This window comes from Bombus pyrosoma, linkage group LG9 (genome assembly GCF_014825855.1).
Source record: "Bombus pyrosoma isolate SC7728 linkage group LG9, ASM1482585v1, whole genome shotgun sequence".
Lineage (NCBI taxonomy): Eukaryota > Metazoa > Arthropoda > Insecta > Hymenoptera > Apidae > Bombus > Bombus pyrosoma.
In genome coordinates, this window is record NC_057778.1 from 7,497,644 (window position 1) to 7,520,232 (window position 22,589).

The following is a 22,589-nucleotide window of genomic DNA, read 5'->3' on the forward strand; positions in this document are numbered from 1 at the left end:
ATATTCCCTATTGTCATTCACGAGGCAGTGGCTTCTATTCAGAATAAAAATTCCGCCTATATGAAACTTGACTGTACTTGGCACACTTAGCGAATCGTATTTTCGAAAACATCTTGCGACGAAAGCCTGTAGAATATCGAATAGCTCTTTTTCCTCGAGTTTCAAGCGATGTAGGTTTCATTTTAAACTTTTCCAAAGTTCAAGAATCTTGTTGAAACATTGGAAAGATATCTTGTAACTTTTGATTACTTGTGCGCGTAACGATCTTTACGATTACGCCTACGAGAAATAATCTTTCGTTATTGAATAATGAAGGCAGAGTCAAAAATAGCCAAAGGGAAATGGCTAGGTAAACCAAAAACAATTGAAAATGAGATGGCGTCACCATGGGCTAGTTACGAAAGCCCCGGCAGCTACTTAACGTTACAGCTACTCTCAGCTTAGCGTTGCGCTGCAAGCAAAATAGCTTTTTGCCAAGTTTCCTTACGAGACTCGTAGTGGCGTGGTTGGGATACGTCCAGCTTGCTACGATCATCGTTGCGCGCTTCGTTGAACATTAAACACACGATGCAATCCTGCGGAGTTCCTTCGGCAATTTGGGTTAAATAATGTAACAAAATTGGTAAACTTGATTACTGAGATCAGCGCGTAGATGGATCCTTGATGTTATGTTAATAAATAACGACGCATTGAGAAATAGAAAGAAAAACGGTTGCAAAGAGACATGGTTAGTTTCTTTTATCTCTTAGTACTTCTTTTATCTATATAGCGATAAAAACAAAGAAAGAAATTGGAAAAAGAATCTCGCAATTTCTTTTCTATTTCACGATTGCCCCCGAGAGGAAAACCTCTGCAATTTCCTCGGTCAAATCGAAAATTCGATGAACAATTTCCACAAGACTTTTTTATTGTTCTTTGACCGAATCTCAGTGAAGAGTAACAACGAGAAATCATATTCCGGTGGACTTTCAGTTAGCGATTAAGAGAAAGGACAAGCTGATAAACAGGGTAAGTGGTAATAAAGTAGTTTTCCCAAGAATTCCGCATCTCGGGACGGTGGTCACGTCCCTTCGGTGAGTCCGTGGGTAAAGGACGAGTCCGAATGCGGTGCAGCGGGTTACACTAGTCCCGAGAGATCGGGCATTAAGTAGCTACGGCTAGCAGGCGAACGAACTACGGCCTTGTCGCCTTGTTTCCCCATCTCCCAACGGGCCCATGCAAGATTAATCGGTGGTCGTTTAAGCTAATTCGTGGCTGACCAGCCGGCAGTTTCTTTTCTCCTTATTTCAACTTGCTTTGGGCGACACCTAACGGAATTTAGACTTTATCGCTAACAGCGACATTTGCCAGTAAATTATGTAATCTGAAGAGAAATAGACATTTCAGTTGCAAGAATCGTAATGAAATTTCGCGTGAGTTCGATTCGAGAATAGAGTGAATCACACCGATCACAGGAAGTATCGATCTTCACCGAGCGTCCTTCTAAGGCGACGAACGGTGGTGTAGTAATAAGAGACGATAATAGTCATTGTTATTTCATTAGAGGAGAGAGTAACGAGTACGGCAGGCGGATTTTATTGTCTTCCTTTTAAGCCACGGCACGTTTTACGAGATTAACGAGAAAGAGCATCGTCGCCGGCAGTAACCGAGCTATTGTTGAATCACGCCGCAGCCCTTACAGCTTAGAGCATCGCTATGCCCTCACGCGTACCGCCAATTATTGCGTCGTTAAACCCTTTGTTAACGATTCGAACCTCTCTTGTCCTTCGATCGCTTGTTCCATCGGAATTTTGTGCAGTTTTCCATCCATTATTATACAATTAGTGACGCGAAATCATTCTCGATTTTAAGATAATCTTAACAGTAATATAGAATTTAAATCGCTTGCAATTTATTCACTTCCGTAGCGTAGCGAATTGTGACGACCGCGGTGGACAATGTCAAAAATTAAGATGATATTGATTAAATATCGTAGAAAGATTCTCAAATCTTGAACATCAGAAAATATAAAATATTTCCACACGATTGTACGTTATTTACGACCCACATGGAACGAAGGGACAATCCTGGTATCGTTCGTAGTGCTTCGTTCACGCAACGAGTACTCTATAGCCACAAGACTCGTAAAACCGACGAACGTGCTGGAGTAGAAAGCGCGACGCGGCTGGGAAACGCGTTAATCGCAACAGTCGAGATCAAGACTTTCCCGGAGGAAACGTTTCGGTGCGCGATTTAACGTCGCCGCAATTATTTTCATCGTGGTCGCGGTAAGCCTGCGTATAAACCAACAGCTGCGGCGTTCGCTGGGGATCAAGGCCGAAACAGAGGGGAAAACTGGATAGAAAACGGCGAGAATGGACAAAGACAGGAACAGGAAGCGGCCGAGGAGGCGGAAAGAGAAAGAAGGCCCGTGCAAAGAATTCCTTCGCGACCTTTTTTCACAGCGTCCACCATTTCCGGCTTGTCCCGCGGCGTTTTCATTCGACCATTCGCCGGTCCACCTGGCCCGCTGGAAAGTCTTTTTTAATGACTGTTCCCGGCTCGAGAGAACTCCTAAGACTCGAAGCGAGTAGGAACCATTACGGTCAGGAATATAGTCTTCTTTTTTCCTGCAAATTTTCTCCGCTCGCGCGCTACGTTACCCTGGTCGACGCCTTATGCCCTCCTTCTTCCACCCCTTTCCACGCGACCTAGCCGTAATTCAAAAAGTTTGGTCGGATTAAAAATGTGACCAAACTCGAGCGGCACTCCAGGTCTTTGTCTCTTCCTTCCCCAGTGCTTTTCATACAGAGTGACACAAAAGTAATGCAACCCTAAGTTTCAAAGATAAAAAGAGAAAGTATAATATAAAGAACGGTAGAAAAATTCTGTGGAGCGTAGTGTTCCTTTAACGTTTGAAGCGAACTATGTCGCAGGTCAAACATTTTATTACTCTTGGCTGAAAAACAAGTGATAGAAACAAGTTTTACTAGAGAAACGCGCGCGTCAACGATTCACCAGAATCTAACTTTCCAGTGGGATAAGAATTCCTTTTCGGGTACGCATAACCGGCTGGGAAAGGAAGAGAACGGCCGGAACGACGTAATAAATCGTCGAGTGGTTGCTCTGAAGAAGAGCTCCTAGCAAGGAGATTGCGCGCCCGGGGCGTGCAGATATCGCGATGAGCTTCGTGTAATCATAAAACTCGTCGAAGGCGACGCGCGCGCTGTTACGTGCTGCGATACGTTGTAAAGGACGCTTCGTTAACGAAGAACGACGAAGAGATTAAAGTCAACGAAGGAAAATGGTACACGCTTTGAAAAAGCAAAGTAGCTTAATCTGTGTATATTATAATGTGTTGAAGTAATTACTTCAAGAAAAACTCTACACCTTTTCTCTTGTATACCCGTGACCTGGAGACCGCTGTTACGAAGAGAATAGAATTTAGTGGAAAGAATCCAAAATAAGGAGAGGTCCATATTATTGTGCCCTTGAATATAAATTTTGTTTTGGGTTACAAGGTCTAGAAACAAAAGAGCTATAAGTAGATTTCTACTGCTGTTTCTTGTAGCTTTCAGCTAGAGCTACACACCAAGGTTAACTTTTTGGTAATGTCCTTTGCTATAAATATATGAACGTGCTCCCTATCATTCTTCCTATTGTATTGTAACACTGAAAGAGCGAGGATCTGGATCAGTATACACTACACCTGTACTTACGCTTATTTCATATATATTTTTCTATTACAAATTCGTCCACTCGTTCCTCTATCGGTCAACCTCAACATAATACAAGGACAGAAGGTCGTTCTATATCGTGGTAATATTTTTAAAAATTTTTTATTCTCAAATTTATATAATTTGAGATATTTAGAATCCAATTATTTGAAGATTTCTATTTCGATAACGGAACGATTCGTGACGACGTATCGCGTCTCTTACACGCAAGCAATAACCATTCATCGACCGTTGCGACCGTTATAAAATCAATAAGCTGGCATCGTTGGTCGCGTGTTTAGCCTTTATTCTATTTAAAAATGTTGTTACATGTGACAGCTCGACGAAGCCTGAACTTTCAAGGTTATTATACGATCGGTTATATTCTAACAGATTCCAATACGGTAAGCTTGACATTTAAGTTCTTCAACTTGAATAATTGCCGTGGCTTGCTGAATCAATTATCTTGTTCAATAATACATTTAAATATTGTTACGCGTGGAAAATCACGAATAGATATTTTGCTCCTTTCTCGAAGAAGCACCAAAACTTCGCAAGCTGGATTAGTGGCGGTTAAGTCGCGGAAATTAACTGCTATTAGTAACGGAGGACGGGAAACTGAACGATTCCGCAAGAACTTTAGAATGTATAGTTCTTGGGCCAAGAATGCCAGCCAGCTATAAATTTCTATCTGATATTAATTCTCAGGAAGGAGACTTTTGGAGCGTCGTTTATTTGAGGAAACCTCTATGTAGAATATAGTAAATGTGGTTGAAGAAAGCAAACAGAAATGGTGGTGACACATATAGCTGAACAGATAACACATTTCATTCTCTTCCTTACAAGAATTACGAGCAAAGAGAAAGAAACGTAGCTGAAGTGAAAATTTTGATCAAACACTCGTACCAATTTTAGCTACGCAGCAAACGCATAGAAATACGTGATTCGCCCTCAAACCATCGATAAATCAGTTTTCGAGTGGAGTAACGTGAGCAATCCTTGCGTCAACCCGTTAATCTTTCGGTAGTGATAAATCATCGTGCACCTCCACGCTGCTTACGATCAATTTCTGGCGACGCTCAAGTTGCGCTTATTATTTTCCAGTTAGCTCGTGTAACGTGCCCCAGAAACGACAACAACTTCTTCGTCATGATCAAGCCGCCACTTTCACGTAAGCCGGTCCTTCTGCAATATCAGACTCTTGTAGGTCGCCTAATCCCTTTAGTATGCGCACCGTTTCATGTTGTCGACGCGATAAGTGTACTCTCATAGTTTGGCTCTTTTAATACGTGTATACACGTTTCATTTATCGCGAGCAAGTTTTCTAAGGTATATTAATATCACTGATTTATTATAGTAACCCAGAAAGTATAAAAACGAAGGAAAAAGTAACCTGTTAATTAGATCCATAAAATTTTGCCGAGGATTCGCAAGTTCAGCACGACCAGTACCTCGTAAAACACGATTCTCTCTGAAATATATAAAAAATGTAGAAGGCGAGAGGAAAGGCTAATCGAGCTTAATAGTTCGTGCCACGAAACCGTATATTCTTTAGAAAGATAAGTTCACAGGTTTGACGTGTAAGCTGACTTCTAAAGCACTTTGGTGGTGGAAAGACAACAACGTCGACGTCTCGGAATACCTTAATCTGTCGATAATTCCGTGTCAAACCGAATATCGCTAGCTAAAGAAGTTTGTCTAGCAGCGACACGTCCACTCTTTTCTCTCGCGGATTTACGAGGTTGAAAGCTTCGGGCGCATTATTCGTCGGGTTTTTTGCGTTGATTGTGATTAATGGTCGATCGAATTCTTTTGGAAAGAGAATGCTTCTCGCCTGCATCTTATACATATAATCAGATTATTTCTGCACCTTAATAAATTATAATAGAAAAAAGTACTCTGGAAACTATCGATTTTCGGTTTTGCATCGCACGCCATTTAAACAATTTCCTTAAATAAACGAATCGTGAGCATTTGAAAAGTAGGCTAGCTGTTTCTGCCATTTGCCGGTTCGCGCAGTTAGGTGTTCGACCAATTTAAATATTTATCTGTCCGATACTCTTTTCACGCTTTCAGCTACGACCGGTTCTCCTAGTGAAATCCATTACAGACTATTCACCTCCAATTCTGCAGCTGACAGCTCCATCAAGCCTCGTTGGATGATTGGCCCATGGAGAGTCTTGCTCGGTAAGAGAAGCATCTCGACTGGAATTCACACGATTTACAATGCCTTTCAATTATTCCTTAGATTCACATGCCTGTAGCTCTATAATTGACATTTTCTTGTATACTTCGTTGTTTCTAAAAAATCATTTATTGTACCGACATAATGTCTTTTCTTATCCATCATGTTTTTCACCGTAGTTCTGCATTCCCATAGCTCGGCTTTACAAAATATATTCCTAAATTACAATGCCAGTAATACAAGAAATCAAGGCGAGAGTTTATCGCGAAACGTCACCGGTTAATATCATAATGGGTGGTCGAGGAATTAGGCAACGTACCTAGGAAGACTCCCGGCTGCAGACGATAATAACTTCCTGAATTTTCCGCCCATTGTCGGGAAATGTTGCAACTTGTTCGATAACTATTCCGGCTTTTACAGTAAACGCGACCCAACCTCTTTAACAGCGTCTCTTGCAATCTCAAGTTTCGTTACACAATATTAACGAGAACTGCTTTTGATGTCAGAACGAGAAATTACAAATAAGCAATTTTATCACCGGACGTTTTAATTCTTTTTTCGACAATTGGCAAAATTATTGACGGTGTAATAGGATATTGATCGCCAGGCTTGGAGGATTAAATAAAGGACGATGCTTCCAAGGAACGTATAAACGGGAATCTTTCGCTATTTCACGTTCAGGTGAGATATAACGCTGACAAGAAACGAAATGTGGGTGGAGGGCGAAACGTTCGCTGCATTGGCATCCATAAATCATCATGCTGGCATGTTTAATGCATGTTTTTCAATTGTTTCAGAGGTCACGTATTCGCGCGGCTATTCCTTCGACGCGATCGATTTACGGTTGCCACTGTATTGTTCGAATTGCGGACATCGTTATCGGGTTTGATGCTTTTCCTGTATCCTTTTGATCTGCGTACGAGGAAGCACGTGAGCTTCCAAAAAATGCTGCACAGGTCGAATGAAATTTATGATACTGCGATGAACGGTGAATGTTCTCCACTATTTCATAATCTAGAAGACTGGTCATCGATCATCCATCAAGAGTTCTCTTGTGTTTGTCATTTGAAACCGAGTTAAAAGCGTTTGATATTCATGATTAAAATACGAAAATAAATGTTAATCTCACGTTAAAATCTGCTAACATAAGAAAAGTTTATCTTCTACGTTTTCCTATTATTTTTCTTTCGTATTTGTACTCGACAGGGGAAATATGAGAAATTATTCCGCGAATATAACGAAACTTTAGGACGTTTCATATTTTGCAAGTGAAGTTTTCTCCGCGTACCATGCACATTCGTTAACTGTGTCTGACCAGCATCGATCCAATTCTATTTACAGCGCTCGGCATTTTAATATTGTATCGCTTCGTCGCATTAATCTCTGTTTTATTTGCTTAGACGTTATCGAGCAAGTTTTGTAAGATAAATTCATTCATGATGAAAATACTCATAACTCATCCTGATCTTTTTAAAATGTTGGGCTCAACTTACACAATATTTCTCCCTTTTCAATCGTAGTAACGTACAAACTTCAACTGAGATATTAATTTTCATTGCCGAAATTCCGACATCCTGATAAGAAGCACTACGGTTGGCTGCTTTCTTTAAATTTTCCAGCCACATCGGCGAAAACAGGAGACAAAAATTTCGCGGAGTTTACCCTCGGCAAATCTATTATCCGGATGATCCGATATATAGCGACGCGCAACAGGATTCCCGCCTAGCCCCAACACTTTGCCCAGCAACGTCAAAAGGAGCAACGTTATTCCTTTGGAACGAGTTCCCGCCGTCGAAATTGAAAAGTCCTACCACAGCTTCGACTCGCGGAGGCACATGTTTTCTTTGCCTCTCTTGCTTCGATGTTATTCCCTGAATTCCATCCGATCGTGATCCCTAAAATACCGTTACGTTTCCTCTCTATTTCTGACCGCCAGACGAACACCGGAAACGTGCTATCGCATCTTCAGAATGAGCAAGAAGAAAAGGATATGACAGATAATATTTTCACAAAGCTTTTTAGTCGTAAAACAGATGCCATAAATCGTTCCATTGGCTACCATAAATACCACAATATACTACGTACAGCATGTCAAAATATATATAGAGAGAGACAAGGTTCGCGCTTACAATTCCTAAGGAATCAAAGAGTAAGACCTCAATTATTGCTTTTTGGATAATGCAGTTTACGTTGAAATTACATTCTAGAAATATTTTTTCATAAAGGCAACCACGCGCTCACTGGATCATAACCTTTCCAGCCTGCCAAGCATTTACGCGATGCAGGCTGAAGTGGACCTATTTTTCTTAGGTCAGCACAGCGCATGGCGTGCAACCGGCGTGTAACGTGCCAAAAAATGCAAAGCTCAACGATGCTACGCGGTTAGAGCGCAAAGTAGTAAGACGTCGTCTGCCTCTGTTAGTGTCCTTTCTCTATTTGTCCCTCTAATTTCCTACACTGGCAGATAAATGAAGGCTGAATTAGTGCTCTGCTAAATAGTAGCGTTGGTTCGTGTACCTTCAAAAGCCGCACGCGTACAAGAGTTAGCGCTTTAATTAAATTTCATAATTAGTTGTGGCGTGTAAGACCGTTTACGAGGTTGACCACGCCTTCATCTTTACACTCATCAGCCGTCATGCACCTCGATGATTGCATCTATAAAATCCGCATACAGACCATTTTTATCATTCGATTACCGAGACTCTCAGTTCTTTCTTACCAAAGGATATCGTACGAATTATGATCGACCAGTCTACCTGACGATGCCAAAAGTTATATACTCAATTACACAGTCTTCGATTAAATATTTCTTACTAACTTAAAGAATCTTTTCTACATTTAAATTCCAATACACCAAAGTATTCTGTATTTCGAAGAATTTATACAATTCTTTACAATACATGACCAAAGAATCGATTGAACAGCCGTAGAATCCTTAGCAAGAATCGAGCAATCGTTTCCCGGGCGAGCGCCAGAAGGAAACACGAAACGTTGCTGTGAATTAGCATAACAAGATTCTACGGTGTACGTAATACGGCAACGCCACGGACTTGCCACAGATTTGCATGGTCCATTTAAATACAATTTCTCTTCCTCGATCAAGAAATTACGTGAATACGCGAGCGCAACCTTCCCCTTTGGATGTGTTGCGCGCCGCAACGTCGAGGCGGATTAAAGGGGCTTGCATTAAAGCCGCCTTCCAAAGAAAAACTCGACGATTCTCCATCGTTCCCTCCGCTTTACGTGTCCTCTCTCTTTCTCCCTTGTCTCGTATCTCGCGTGCCATGCTAATTAATTCTGCTTGTATATTAATCGTACTATCTGGACTATCGCGCAACATCCTGTTGCCTTTCCCCTCCCTCTGCCGCGAACATGACGGACATTAGGTTAGTCAACCCTATATCCCTTTCTGTTTTCATAACAGAACCAATTTACATAAGATTAAAAATTGATCGAGCAGCCCTTCGTCACAAGAAGAGATTTTAATTAACAACGGAATTAACCTTGTCGCGATTATCTGTTGTCGCAAGATTGAGTCATACCGAAGGGAAACTTTAAGTATTTCGATTGAATTGCACTTAGAAATTGCATTAAATATTATAAAACATGTTATAGGAGATAACGAAGCGTAGTACGCAAACTGTAAGCTAGTAAACGAAATTATACAAATAAAAATTATAGCTCTGATAACGTATAAATGTGGTCGTATATTTTTAAGTAGTATAGGACCGTGTATACTCAGACGCCCTAGTCAAAAGCTCTTCCAACAATTTCACACGCAATTACGTATCTCCCGTTGGAAAATTGCATTCTGCCTCGCCGACTATATCGATTACCGAATCTCTGAGACTTCTCGGAATCAAAGAAAAAGAGCCAACGAATCCCTGAAATTTCCGGTGGCCAGTCTTGTTCATAGTGAAAAGTAAACGGCGCTGTTTCCCTGGTAAGGGATCCAACGTCAGGATGGCAAAGGCACTTCGCTGTGAAAGGTTCGCGTCGTTTTTCACTCCAGTAGCCGGTAAGCGATAAGCGAAGCTGGGAGAAACGCCGTGGAAGATAGAAACCGCCTGGCGAATCCTACGAAACAAATGTCCGGAACGTGTTGGCTACCACGTGTGTATATATACATAGATACACACCGGACCAGCGCGTTTTCGGCCAGTTGAAGCGATCTGCAAACACGTATCGTACCGAGGATTACGTGTAAGTATCGTGAACGGTAAAAATAAGCGGGTAGGAGCGGAATTGAACAGAATAGTTTCGGCATGGCGCAACCTCGACGGGCCAGCGTTTGCGCATTGGCGCGCGCGCGCCCTCGTGAATCGACTAACCGGCGAGATTGTCGGTCCACCATTTCAACGGAGATGCAAATGCACTCCTACATTTGTTTTTCAACGAGTTCGGAGACGCTTAGCTGGCGATTTACAGAAGGTACCGAGGCGAAGAATAGATGGATGCTGGGAATAAAACTGACCGTACCTACTGGATTTTATAATAGTCGATATACGTAGTTTGTTCTAGGTTCCTTTTAATTAAGAACTTCGTTCGTTAAGGCTACGAGATAAACTGAAATTGACAGAGGACACGAGCTGTGCCGAAAATTGAAAAGAAACTTGCGTTATTGAATTTTGAAGCTATAGAAAATTGTGTTAGTTACGCATTGAGATGAAAATTGATACTGTACGCGTAATAATTCTGTAACAATTCTGTGAATCAACAATCGAGTTATTGGCGAAATACAAAAAATCAGTGGCATGAGGGTTTCGAGCACGAGCAAGATAAGGGGATGAATTGCAATGATGGAGAGGGGGTAGGGTGATCAGGTGAATTCCACGGTTGCAAAACGATTTATGAGAAGCGAACACCCGGCTGTAAAATAACACTTCCCATTCAAATCGGCAAATTAATGGTCGTTTTCATGGATTCTTTGTTTGCACTGGCCGGACAATGGCTCGCTGCAGGGTTATTATTCTGAAATACTACTATTATATTCAACCGAGTTGAAGCAGAACCCCTGGAACGTACGCGGCCAGCTCTCGTTGACAACTTTTTCCCCATGAATACCACGGGGGCTGAATTAGAAACAGAAGATTTGGTCGCCGATTATTCGACTGATCCTTTTCTAATAACATACCGGTGTGTTATTTTAATGAAATACTTTTAAATGCGAATAATCGGAAAGTTAGCACGGCATTTCAATATTCCAGAGGTTATAAATGAAGTTTCAGACATTTGATTGACGCGTAACCTGTTACTTTTACCGTTTCATTTATCGATCAACTAGCAAAAGTTCAAACTCCTAGAAGCTTAAAAAGTTTATCAGAAATGTCGGCGACTCAACTCTATTCCAGTATTAATTTATTCTTTGTCTCTATCGCTTCGAGATTTATTTCCGATTACATTTTTCCCCGAATAAGCATCGTAGAACCAAATGAAACGGTTAAAGGTACGAGCGACTGATCGATTATCTCTGATATAATAGTACATCGCAATGATATTCGTTTACGTGCATCAAACAAACGCATATTCATTTCCTAATCGAACAGTAATATCCTCGCGAAGGCAAAGAAATTTCTCCCGCTTTTCGTGTTTCTCTTTTTATCCTGTCCTGTCTTTTCTGTATCGAAATTAATCCATGTCACTCACCTAGACGCATGAAAATCCTTTGACAACGACAGGGCATCGATGAAAGGCCGTTGAAGAATCGGCGCATATTTCTGCCGTTCGAAAAGGTCCCGTCGCAGTCGTCGAGCACAAAGAGCCGTGCCGTTAGAAATGAAAACGCGAAAAATGGGAGAAAAGGGATGCGCAAATCTGAACATGCCTAGACTAGTCCCCGATTTTTCCATAATAACGATCTACAGACACAGCCAGAATTTCAAATATTCCGAACAAAATGTTCAAAGCGAATTACTCCGCTAGTAAATTATACCGTTGGATGCTCGAGCTACTGTCCGAAATCACTCGTAAAAAAGGAACCAGGGAATTGTTCTCAAATGAATTTCTGCGGAAGGTAAATATATGAACCATACATTCATTCTATTTCCATTCATTTTATTCGGAGTTCCGTGCGTGTCTCGATGAAGTAGTAAAAGCATACATCTGCGCGGCACAAAGAAATCTGTAAACCCTAACCGGAAGCGGATATGGATACTCGAAGGAAGGATACTTTGATCCATCGTGAACCAATAAAAGATATCTCGATTAGATTGACGAGAAAATCGCGAAGCTACGTAGCTCTGTATAGATAGTGTGGGTGACTTATTGCAAAATCCAAAATTTTGGATAATAAAAGATCCGAAGGATGATAAACCAAGGAAAATATTTTCTTCAAAGAAATATCTTTGATACAAGCTAACTCTTTTATCGGGCTACATATTTGGCTGTGCTTAAGATATTTGTATCGCGGCAATATACCTCGAAAGTGGAGCATGCCGAGACTCAAAAGTCATATTCTTTTAGGAAAAAATGTCTTGGTTGTATATAGTTTATAATGAACAATTCAAAAACGGACATAACGGTAACTTCATATTATAATATTTGCATAGACTGTATTTCGGACGCCGAAATTACATATTTCACGTTACTTTTATTTGAAAACGGCTAAAAGAGGGTTACGTTTTAGTACAACATACTAGTTTTTCAACATGGTTGTAATTTTTTCTGTAATTAGTCAAAAAGTCATTTTCGCAGCGGCTTTCTATAGGAATTAAGTGTTAAAAATCCCAATTTTGAAGATGAATATATCTACTTCGATAATGATAGACTCTCCAAAAATTGAATCACATATAGATAATATACTAAATGACGTACCTTCAATATCTCAAAGAAAATGTAAGAAAATCTATGCTACAACTACCTTAACTAATATACAAGCTAAGATATGCTCAAAATAAGTTCTTTCGTATCATACGACTCAATGTAAAATAGTACTGCAGAAAATAAATGTAATAACAAACAAATTCAATTAACATTTCCTGAATTATAAGAAAAGGTAAATATAAAGTACATGAGCGGCCACGAGAGTATTAATAACAGATCTCGTACCGATATTCAAAGTGATTTGAAAGAATTGTGCATCTTACCTTGAACCGGTGCGTAAATGTTTAAGTACAGGCAATCCTCGCTCTGGTTCTTTAGGTAGGGCAGCAGCCTCCTCAAGTACTCGACTCTACCTTTCGGCATTTTATCGGTAAGCTCGGGCAGCCTTTGCGGGCAAACAGGCCCGAATTTATCGGCCACCTTAACGCCGTGCCAAAGCGCACTGCTGACAGGGGGCATAAAACGCAACGAGCCGATCGGCGGCGACGCGTACGGAACGCCACGGTACACCTCGACGCCCTCGAGGTGCCGATCGAGGGTCACGATAACGCCCGATAGTTCCCCATACTTTGTCCTGACGATCCTCGAGCTGAGCTCGGCGCTGGCGGTCGCCAGGATTAGGCCGAGCAGCGCCAGGATCGACGACGTCATCTTCGTTCGCGCCCTTGAAACCCCGTCTCCACGCCTGCTCCCTTTCGCGATCACTCGAGCTCGACCAACGATTTCATTTCCCCCTAGAACTTCTACCCGCCCCCGGAGGCTGGAACGCGCGCGATCGTGCCCACCTCGTCGCCACGAGGACCAGGTGCGCGTCCAGGATGCATCAGTAGGCGATCGGCGTCGAAACGAATTCCACAATGTTCGAAACGTACAACCCAAAGGGTTCGTTTATTCTTTACGACGTTTAATTGCTCCTCGAAGTACATTCATCTCATTCTCAGGCTTTCAGAGATCCGTTAGATGTTATTATCGCCGAAAGATGAACGAGTTTGTCAATTCAAACCGAGTCCCTTTTCACGTTCAACGTTGTTTGTCTATTCTTCCGGGAAAACCTGCTGACGACCTTCCACGAGCAGTCAACACACGGCCAAAGACATCCCCGAGTCAGCGTTATGAAAGGTAAATACGGCGAGTTCACGCAGCACAGCTTTTTTTCGTCTGTTATGCCTGACACGATTTTTCGATGGTATCTCGAAAATGGTGTCCTAATTGCGTCGACACGACAACACAACTGGATTAAACTTCGAGAAGGGTAGTTCGTCGTTTCAGTGCAATGGCCCAGATCATTTTAAAAATATCGTGAGAGTTACAAAAAGACGATCTCGTTCTTGATAGCATGCTTGATATGGCGGTACAAATAAAAAGCGCTCGCCCTAATGATGCCCAAGAGAAAGCCACGGCTCCGATGTTTACCGGTTCGCTTCATTCTTATGACCTAGCTCGCCAGAGCGAATAGAGGAAGCAAGGCACCGGATGCCGTCGAATTACGTCCACCGTTTTACTGCTCTTCTCTATTCCCTTTCTCTTTCCTTTCTTTTGGACGGACTGAAGCTTCTCAAATTTTCTTCTTCCGCTTTTACGCGGACATCCCCTCTCTGTTTCTCGTATATATTTGTCTTTCACGGAATTGTGCAAAAAGCATTTGGCAATAACTTGGTATAGAATAAAACGACGTTATTGTTCTAGAATATCACTATCTAATATGGACATTTCGTAATCCGAGCAGCTTCAATGAACCAGCATCCAAACACACGAACTTCGATCGATCACTAACGGTTGACGAAAATTTCACACCGAATCACTGTCAAACGACGTGTCGTTCCATTGCGTCCTAACCAACAAACTGCCTCGGTCAGACAACTTGCGTCTACATGCACTGTTCACCCCCGCGATCACCTGGTTCACGTCCCTCTTACGCCGTACTGGACCAGTTCAGAGGCAGTTCGCAAATATTTAGCGGTAACAGATCGCGTCCCTTGTTTTTAACGAGCAACGATAGATAATGTAAATCGTACGAATGCACGCAGTCCCTTCGATTCGGCCGGAATTTGCCTCGGAATGACACACGCGACGACACTGGACCGAGAACACTCTCTTCGCGCACTTCACACTTCCTGGAGTCATGTGGTGATTCCTTCGTCACGTGGTGGCCGCGTAACGCGATCCAATCCACAGATAGATCGCGAGGATCATGCATTAGAAGGAAAAGGACGCGAGACGCGGACGCGAACCCCGCTGGACCAGAGGAGCCGATCTTTCCGTTACTTGATCCTCGGACAGACTGGCGTCAGGCGATGTTGCTCGCACGGAGCTGCGCATGCCCCGCGCATACGCTGCCCACACCGCTCGCGACATGGGCGGAAGTCCGCGGACACGTCGATATAGCAGATGACATTGATATCGACTTGTGAAATTTGGTTCGTGTCTCAATTTCGCGAGTATGAATTTTGGTACTTTCGCAACAAACCGACTTAACCTATCGCGACCGTTCAAGTCATGATCAAATCGCCGTGTGTACAAAACGTGACACAATTACGATTATCCAGATGGTTTCTGTTCAAATATCGTGATGAAGTGGTTGCAGAAACGAAATAACACAACACTAACGTAAGTAAGCTTATTTTTGCATTAATATCGTCGAAAAAATGGTAATGGATTTGATAAAAATCCATAACAACGAAGGTTATAACGTCGGTTTTGCCTACGCCATCAGGTAAGATTAAACAAACAGGCGTTACAATCATTTTCGCGTTGAAGCATGCTTTTGATAAGCCGAACCAGAATAACTGAATCCATCTAAAAGCTTGTACGTTACTCGTATAATCTGTGTGCTATCGTTGATCATATTGCAAACAGGATTGTGTAGTGCCCTATGAGCCCAATTCACCACTCTATTCCTTCCCTGATGAAAGCATTTCCTTGCCTGATATTTTACTGCCACAATTTTCTTGACGCTTTTTTCTTATGTTTACGCTAGGCTAGTCGTGTCCTTCGGTTTCTCACTTTCGTGTCAAATTGTCGAATATCGTGCAGTCCGAAACGAAAGAAAGATCGATTGCCACGCAGTTAGGTAGACGTTTAATGCAACGGAACAATGGCTATCTCCCGTTAACGAGGTAACGTCGAACGTGTATCGACAACAGGCCGCTTTAGTGCTTTCAATCTCTCTGTCTATGCCTAATAATAGATCAACGCACATATATTCCCAAAATGCAGCATTCGATATCGGTGCTGCGAGACAGTATGAATTTCGATCAAAATTTTGTAGCTTTCGTACTCGAATTGTGTAGCTATTTCTAAGCTTAGAGCCGAAAACTTTATCGACAGCGAAGTATCGGAAGGGGAGAAAATGTTTGGAGCATTTTTGATCGTATAACTTGAAAGTTTATGTTTATTTTTATCGTTTCATCTTCAGTTACTTTATCGTATCAAACATTTGCGAGTAAGGTTCTGGAGTCCATTCTCGAAGAGGGTCCATATCAAAAAGTTGCTCGTACACGTGTATGTACACGGATTCCTGTAAATCACGCTCTTACGCGGATCATCTCGAACGAGGGGAGAAAAAAGGAAGCTGTATGCACGGAACGAAATTGGAATATCAGCTAACCACCTCAGCACGGGGGAAACTTTTTAACGAGAATTTCAGAGAAGAATGACTAAAAGCGCGGTCGGTTTCTTCGTAAAGTTTTGCTATGTACAACACCGCCTCGTCTTTATAGTTCAGTCTGCGTAGCTATACTCGTTAACAAACTTCGATGCATTCTAAGCTCCCCTTTAAAAGCAGAACATCCCAAGCTTTTTGACCCGGATGCGTGTCGAATGAACCACCGACGACACGCAGAACTTCGCTGACACGTTTTAAATAAGCCTCGAGTTACGGAACGGTGTAACTGTGCAAAAAATATGATGCTAGAATTTATTCGCGCAAGGAGGAGTAATTACATTCTAATATATTTTGCAACTTTGATCTAAATTCTGCGATATGATATAGTGATATTTGTACAAGATCAAGATCCTATGCGACTGGTCGAAAACTGATTTATCGTTTGGAAAACAGTCCTATAAAAGTACGAAAGTTTTAATGACACTCAGTGACGTTCACGAAATAACGATCAAAACTCGAAATTCTACTTTAAACTTTCAATTAAATAATTAATAAATCAAAGAAAATACTGATTCGTTTCTTATAAAAAAAAAAAATAGAATGCCCGTTCATCGATGAAAGTTGGAGCGGTTGGTATACATAATTTTGTCGGTCTATTGTTGTTCAAGGGTGTTATCACAAGAGCGTAGGCATCCCGTACGATGTAGTTTACTTAACGTAGAGATAACGAGGCCGTGAGTAGCTGTTGGACGACCCTTCATGAATTACCGACTTAATTCTTCCGGGCATGAAGGCGCGAAATGCATTTAACATCGTTCCCCGACACGGCGGCGTTCTGGTGCGTCAACTTTGCCGATGCTATTAACTCGTATCCTAAGGCTAACGTCAGCCTTTCCCACTTGCTCCGCCTAATCATAGGGGCGTTGCAAGTCTGCGTGTCGTTGCTTGTCGAAAGCAGTGCGTAATTGAATTTAGCTTCCACTCGTAAGACGTTGTCTCGGAGGATCAACTTTCTCAAAATCGCCTCAAACGACACCGATAGCGATTTAGCTACGAAATAGAGTATAATGTTTACAGAGTATCGTCTGACGGTATCTGTTTGCAGATGATATAGATGAGATAAAATACGCATTTATTAGCGGAAAAAATCGGCGATTTCATCGCGTTCTCTACAATTGAATGGATTACTGTTCTTAATTTAGCAACGTTAGAGATCATTTAATTTTATTTTGACCATAAATGATTAGTATTTGCTCGATGTTAGATCAAAGTAGGGGTGAAATGTTTTTCAAGTGTCTCTACTAAGATATATTTTATCCCTTTACTCTCACGTTTCCGTAATAAATTTTATATTGTACATTCGACCTGGTGAATACGGGGCGTACAGTTTTCGCACCACTAAAAATTATAGCCCCCGTAAAAGTAAACTCCTGACCGCAGTTTACCATGTACAGTCTAGGAAAAAAGTATCGAATGTTATACAGCTTTTATTTATAAAACGTTGCTAACAAATTTAGGTGGTTTTGGCTACATATCTCTCTAAATTAACTCTGTTTCTTAATGCGTTAACAAATCGAAAGGTTGGCGTGTCTGACAGTGTCCTTTTACGTCGATTAGCGAGCAACCCTGTCATGGAGGCTGCTCAAAGCCGGAAACATGGTTTTTACGGACGTCGTGCGAACGAATGTCGCATAAAAGGCGTGCAGCCGACAGGAACGCGCGCCATTTCCGTGATTGCAATCCATAACGACACACCAGTCGACCCGGATCAACGAAACTTGCAACGAACGATGCTCTGCGGAGTCTCGTTTCACGTTCTACACCCGATTTATTAGCTGATTATGACGAGAATCCGATCGATGCTACCTGATGATCAATCGAGCTCGTTGGGGAAGTGAAGCAACTAAAGGAGCTCGTAAAATTTTTATTAAGAATCGATACCTAAGAGATATTAAACTGAATGACGAAGAAAATAAAAAAAAAAGACGTGGAAGATACGGAAGAATGTAAAAAATTCCCTTCAACGAAGAGAAAGTCGAGTTTAGTGAAGAAGAAATACCGTTGTCAATGACATAATTACAATCCACGATAAACGCGTCATCAGATCTTCCGATAAATTCAAAACGATATAACTTATTTATTTCTGTTACCTATTTATAGTAGCCTGAAAGATGAATATTACGCGGAAAAGAATTCGTCTGAACTAGATTCACTCTAGGATAGCGATGCCCTTCCATAAACATAAAGGATCTGTCCTAGGAACGGATACATAGTACTTTACGACACTTTCTTGGTTCAGACATTTTGTACGTCCTCCGATAGATTCCAGTTTAACGCTTCTTCAAATCTGCCCATCGTCATCTTGCAGCTTGTTTGATGATTAATAAAATTCGATGGATCTTCGATTGCTGCTTCAACGATGTAGAAAGTTGTAAAAGAAGAATGGAAAAGAAAATGCTTGCTTCGATCCATATGATGCTTCTCCGGTTACTCTGTTCTTTTTCTGACGAATGAACCACTTCGCGGAATGATTCGTTGGTTGGATATGTAGTGCTCTAAACGCTGGTAACTAGTTTTCGGTCTCAAAAACATCAAAGTTTCGGGATAATTAATCGACTTTCGGGAAACGATATATCGCGTCATGCTTGCCATCATCGTTCGTCCCTTTGTACGACTAATCTGTCATCCCAACTTACCACGCCCGTCCATCAAAAATTTTTCTGTCGACCAACGGCTGCCCTTCATGCAGCGTGCATGAATTAATTTCGTCGCGTACGTTCAATCGGACCGCGTCTCTGAGCTGCCTCATAAATTTGTCAAAATTCAGCAAGCGACGTGGAGGAAACACGTACACGAAACTGGTCTCTCCTTCCGAAGCCAGTTTATCGTCGTCGGATTCAGTACTCAACGTGACCTCATCGGTTGCAACGAAAATATCGAGCGAAACGGCAATTCTTTATTCCTTCTAGAATCATTCTTTACCCACGTCGCGAATTCAAACGTAGAAATCTTACCACCTGTAGTACAACTCTCCAACGTTTACAATACATAACCAGGATAATAGACCATCGAAGCACTCGAAGTTCGAGTAAATGGGAAGGAGGTCGAATGGTTTGGCCAACGAAAGAAACTTCCTTTCGTTGCATTCAATTGCGAAATTGCTCAGAACGTATTCATGATTTACCGTTCACTCGCAATTTCTCCGATTTAGTTCCGCAGGTTTGATCTTCGGATCAAAGATTAAGATTGGAGATTTCGATCTCTCTGGCCAGAAAACTAATTGCAATATAAATAGTAGATTCATGAGTTTGATTTTTTTGGACACACAGACGATATTCTTTTGTAGTCGCGTTCCATCACGAATTTTCTGACTTGAATTTTCGAATCACGGGGACTAAGTATTCTAAAGGGATAAAGGGTAGAAGGGTGTAGAAGGGGAAAGAAGATTTTGACAAGTTGGAAAACATGATCCATGATTAGCTTCGACAGAAGCTTCGTAACGATCGAAGGAACAAACTTTCGCGCATCCCTAGATAATATCCACGCAATCCATCAAAATGTTGCGAGACAGTTCATGTTTTGGCGGTCGTTTCGTCTAGCGTTAAAATTTGTCTTCGTTCTGCTTATAAGATAGATCACATTCGAAGCAACGACAGCTTAGATTCTATAGTTCTTGATGTCTTTCTCGAAGAAAGAAAGGTAAATAATTGTAATAAAAAGATAATGAAAAACCCAAAGACATATTTTTCGAAAATTGTTTGTCGACCCACGTAACATCGTTCACTTGTATCGAGAGAAGCGATATTCTTGTTCTTTATGGCAGTGTTTTCCTTAAAACGATTACCCCCCGAGCTGTTCTTAAGTTATGAAAACACATTCGGTACCTTCCTTTAACGAGGGGAGCGTAGAATCGTAAATGAAATTTCTTCCCTTTAGTTGTTCTTTCCTTCCATTCACCGTATTTCTACCCATGTTTCCACATATTGATCAAGTTTAAATCAGAAAACTGTAGTTCTGAACGAGTTTCTTTGGTAACAGAAATTACTTCCAATTCATCTTCGCTGGTTTTCTAGTATTTCTGTATCGAACTCTGTTTGCTGCAAGAGAGAATACGTGTAAATGGAACTCAAACTTGAATTCGTAGAATGGCAAAAAGAGAAAAACGAAGGAACGGTTAACGTCGGAACTATTATCGCGAGGAGCAGTCTACTGGGTAGTTGTACGACGAATAATACGAGGAGATCTAGCTAATCCCGGAAAAATCCGCCGCCCATGAAAGCCTTTCTTCTTCCTTTCATTCGCCGTTCAATACTACCTGTTACGTATACCTACTGGCTTTCACTATTTCTGCCCAGTTATCGCATCTGGACTTGTTCGTACACGGTGCTCGTGATGGAAGGTTAGCCCGATACAAATCGATTACTGAACCTTTTTCTGGATTCGCGATATTCCATTGATATCGGTGAACTTTTCAACGCGAAACAAACGTCTTCCTCCCTTTCATATCGCGTTAAAAAGTATACATTTATCACACTTTTTCTTGCCCTGCTGTCTGATATATATTTGCACATAATTATAATTCTTTTAAAAGTATTCCTTTCTGATTTATTTCAATTGCGTTTTCTTGAAGACGTTCAAGTAAATAAAATAAAAAATAGCGAAAGCAAAGGAAAAAGTTACTTAAGGAATGAACAATCATCAGTTGCAACGAAAACCTTTCTCACCGAGCGACAGAAAATAATGTAACACCTGTAAAATGCCCTGGGGATTATCTACGACGTGGCGACACAAATATAGAATAAGGATAACCGGGTTTCGGTGTACTTGGAACAGTGTATATGTATATCCAGCATACTAAAGCGATAGCTGTTACGGGAAAAAGGGGTCGTGGCAGAAAACTACGGGATACGGCTAATCCATGAAATCCCTCAAATGACAAATCCCTCCCTTGCTTCTTTCCGTTTTCTTTTCAGGAATAGAAGGGGAAAAGTGCTTCAGAGAGAAACCGTCGGTTCTTTGTTGACAAAGTAATTCAAAGCAACAATACTTCGTACGATATTAATCGTATGTCATATGTCATTTTACAAAATTTTCATCTCTTGATGTTCAAATATTATCGCCTGATACGAGTAATTAGAGAGAAGGGTGCAGTGCTGAGAGAGGATTGCACATGGCACTTGAGAATAAACAAATGTTCCGGGAATGTAATGATTCTTCATTGGACGAACTTCAATCAGCTTTAAAATTCAACTACGATCCCATCGTCCTGTTGGTTCACCATCGATTGGCTAAATGAAATACGATTACTTGATGCATGCTTGCTGCGCCTCCAATCGCATGGACCTTGAAATCCTATCAGTTGCGGGTTTTTGGTTAATTTGCCGACCGAATCGAAACTGTTTTAACGCCTGGCTATTGTTTGTACATGCCACTGTTGGAATGTAATTTATTGCAAATTGATGGAATTAAATAAACTTCCATAGTACGTTTCATATAACAGACAATCAAGAACATAGCTAAATAGAGTAGTATATTTTCCTATGAAAGTTCAATGTACGGATGTATCGAAGTGCATAAGCCTACAGTTACAGCGGATGCTTATTCGAACAAATTGACATTCTGACGTACTCGATACGTCAATGTAATCAAATATCTATATAGATTTTTATGAGTGTATATATTGCAGCTTTCACGTGTTACATCCGTCAGAACGGCGCTTCGTCCGAATACCTATTCACTATAACCATAGCCTGAACTATTATAAAAAAAAGATCCAAGTCAGTAAAAACCTGGCATTATACTTTTTTTTTTTACTAAAAGGAGAAGAATTCGTTGGCCGATAATCTATGACATGCTATTCTATGACTTGTACAATACGGTACCAAATTTCATGAGCGTCGTGGAGACAACCTTAGTACAGTGGCTGCTGCATAATTCACTTTCTCTCAAAAGGAGGATATTAGAGGTCGGACGATCCATGTAACTTTCGGTATTATAGACAGATTACATTCTTTATCTCGAACGCGATACGTTGAATTTAAATGAAATTTAAATGAAATTCTGCCGCCACGTACGCCAATCCTGCTGATGAAACTTCATATCATCTGCTCCGCCGTGTCAAAGTCGCTTAAGTATTAAGAGTGAGGTTTCTACTACACTCGTTGCTTCAGGGTATATTAAAACGGAGGAAATCTTTTTGGTGGAAATTTAAACCAAATTGCGAACGTTAACATAGAATAATAGTACATTTTAAAGAATGTAAAAAAAAAGAAGAATATCGTAC

General features: G+C 41.2%; 1 protein-coding gene across 1 annotated transcript in view; it reads right to left on the reverse strand.

Annotated features, from left to right (window-relative positions):
• LOC122571107 (neuroligin-4, X-linked) overlaps positions 1 to 14,979 on the reverse strand; it is a 220,859-nt gene extending 205,880 nt beyond the window's left edge. The window contains exon 1 of the mRNA XM_043734403.1: positions 12,966 to 14,979. Coding sequence (XP_043590338.1) covers positions 12,966 to 13,353 — 388 coding nt within the window. The 5' untranslated portion in view covers positions 13,354 to 14,979. The remainder of the gene's footprint in view (positions 1 to 12,965) is intronic.
• Between the last annotated feature and the right edge of the window lie 7,610 nt (positions 14,980 to 22,589).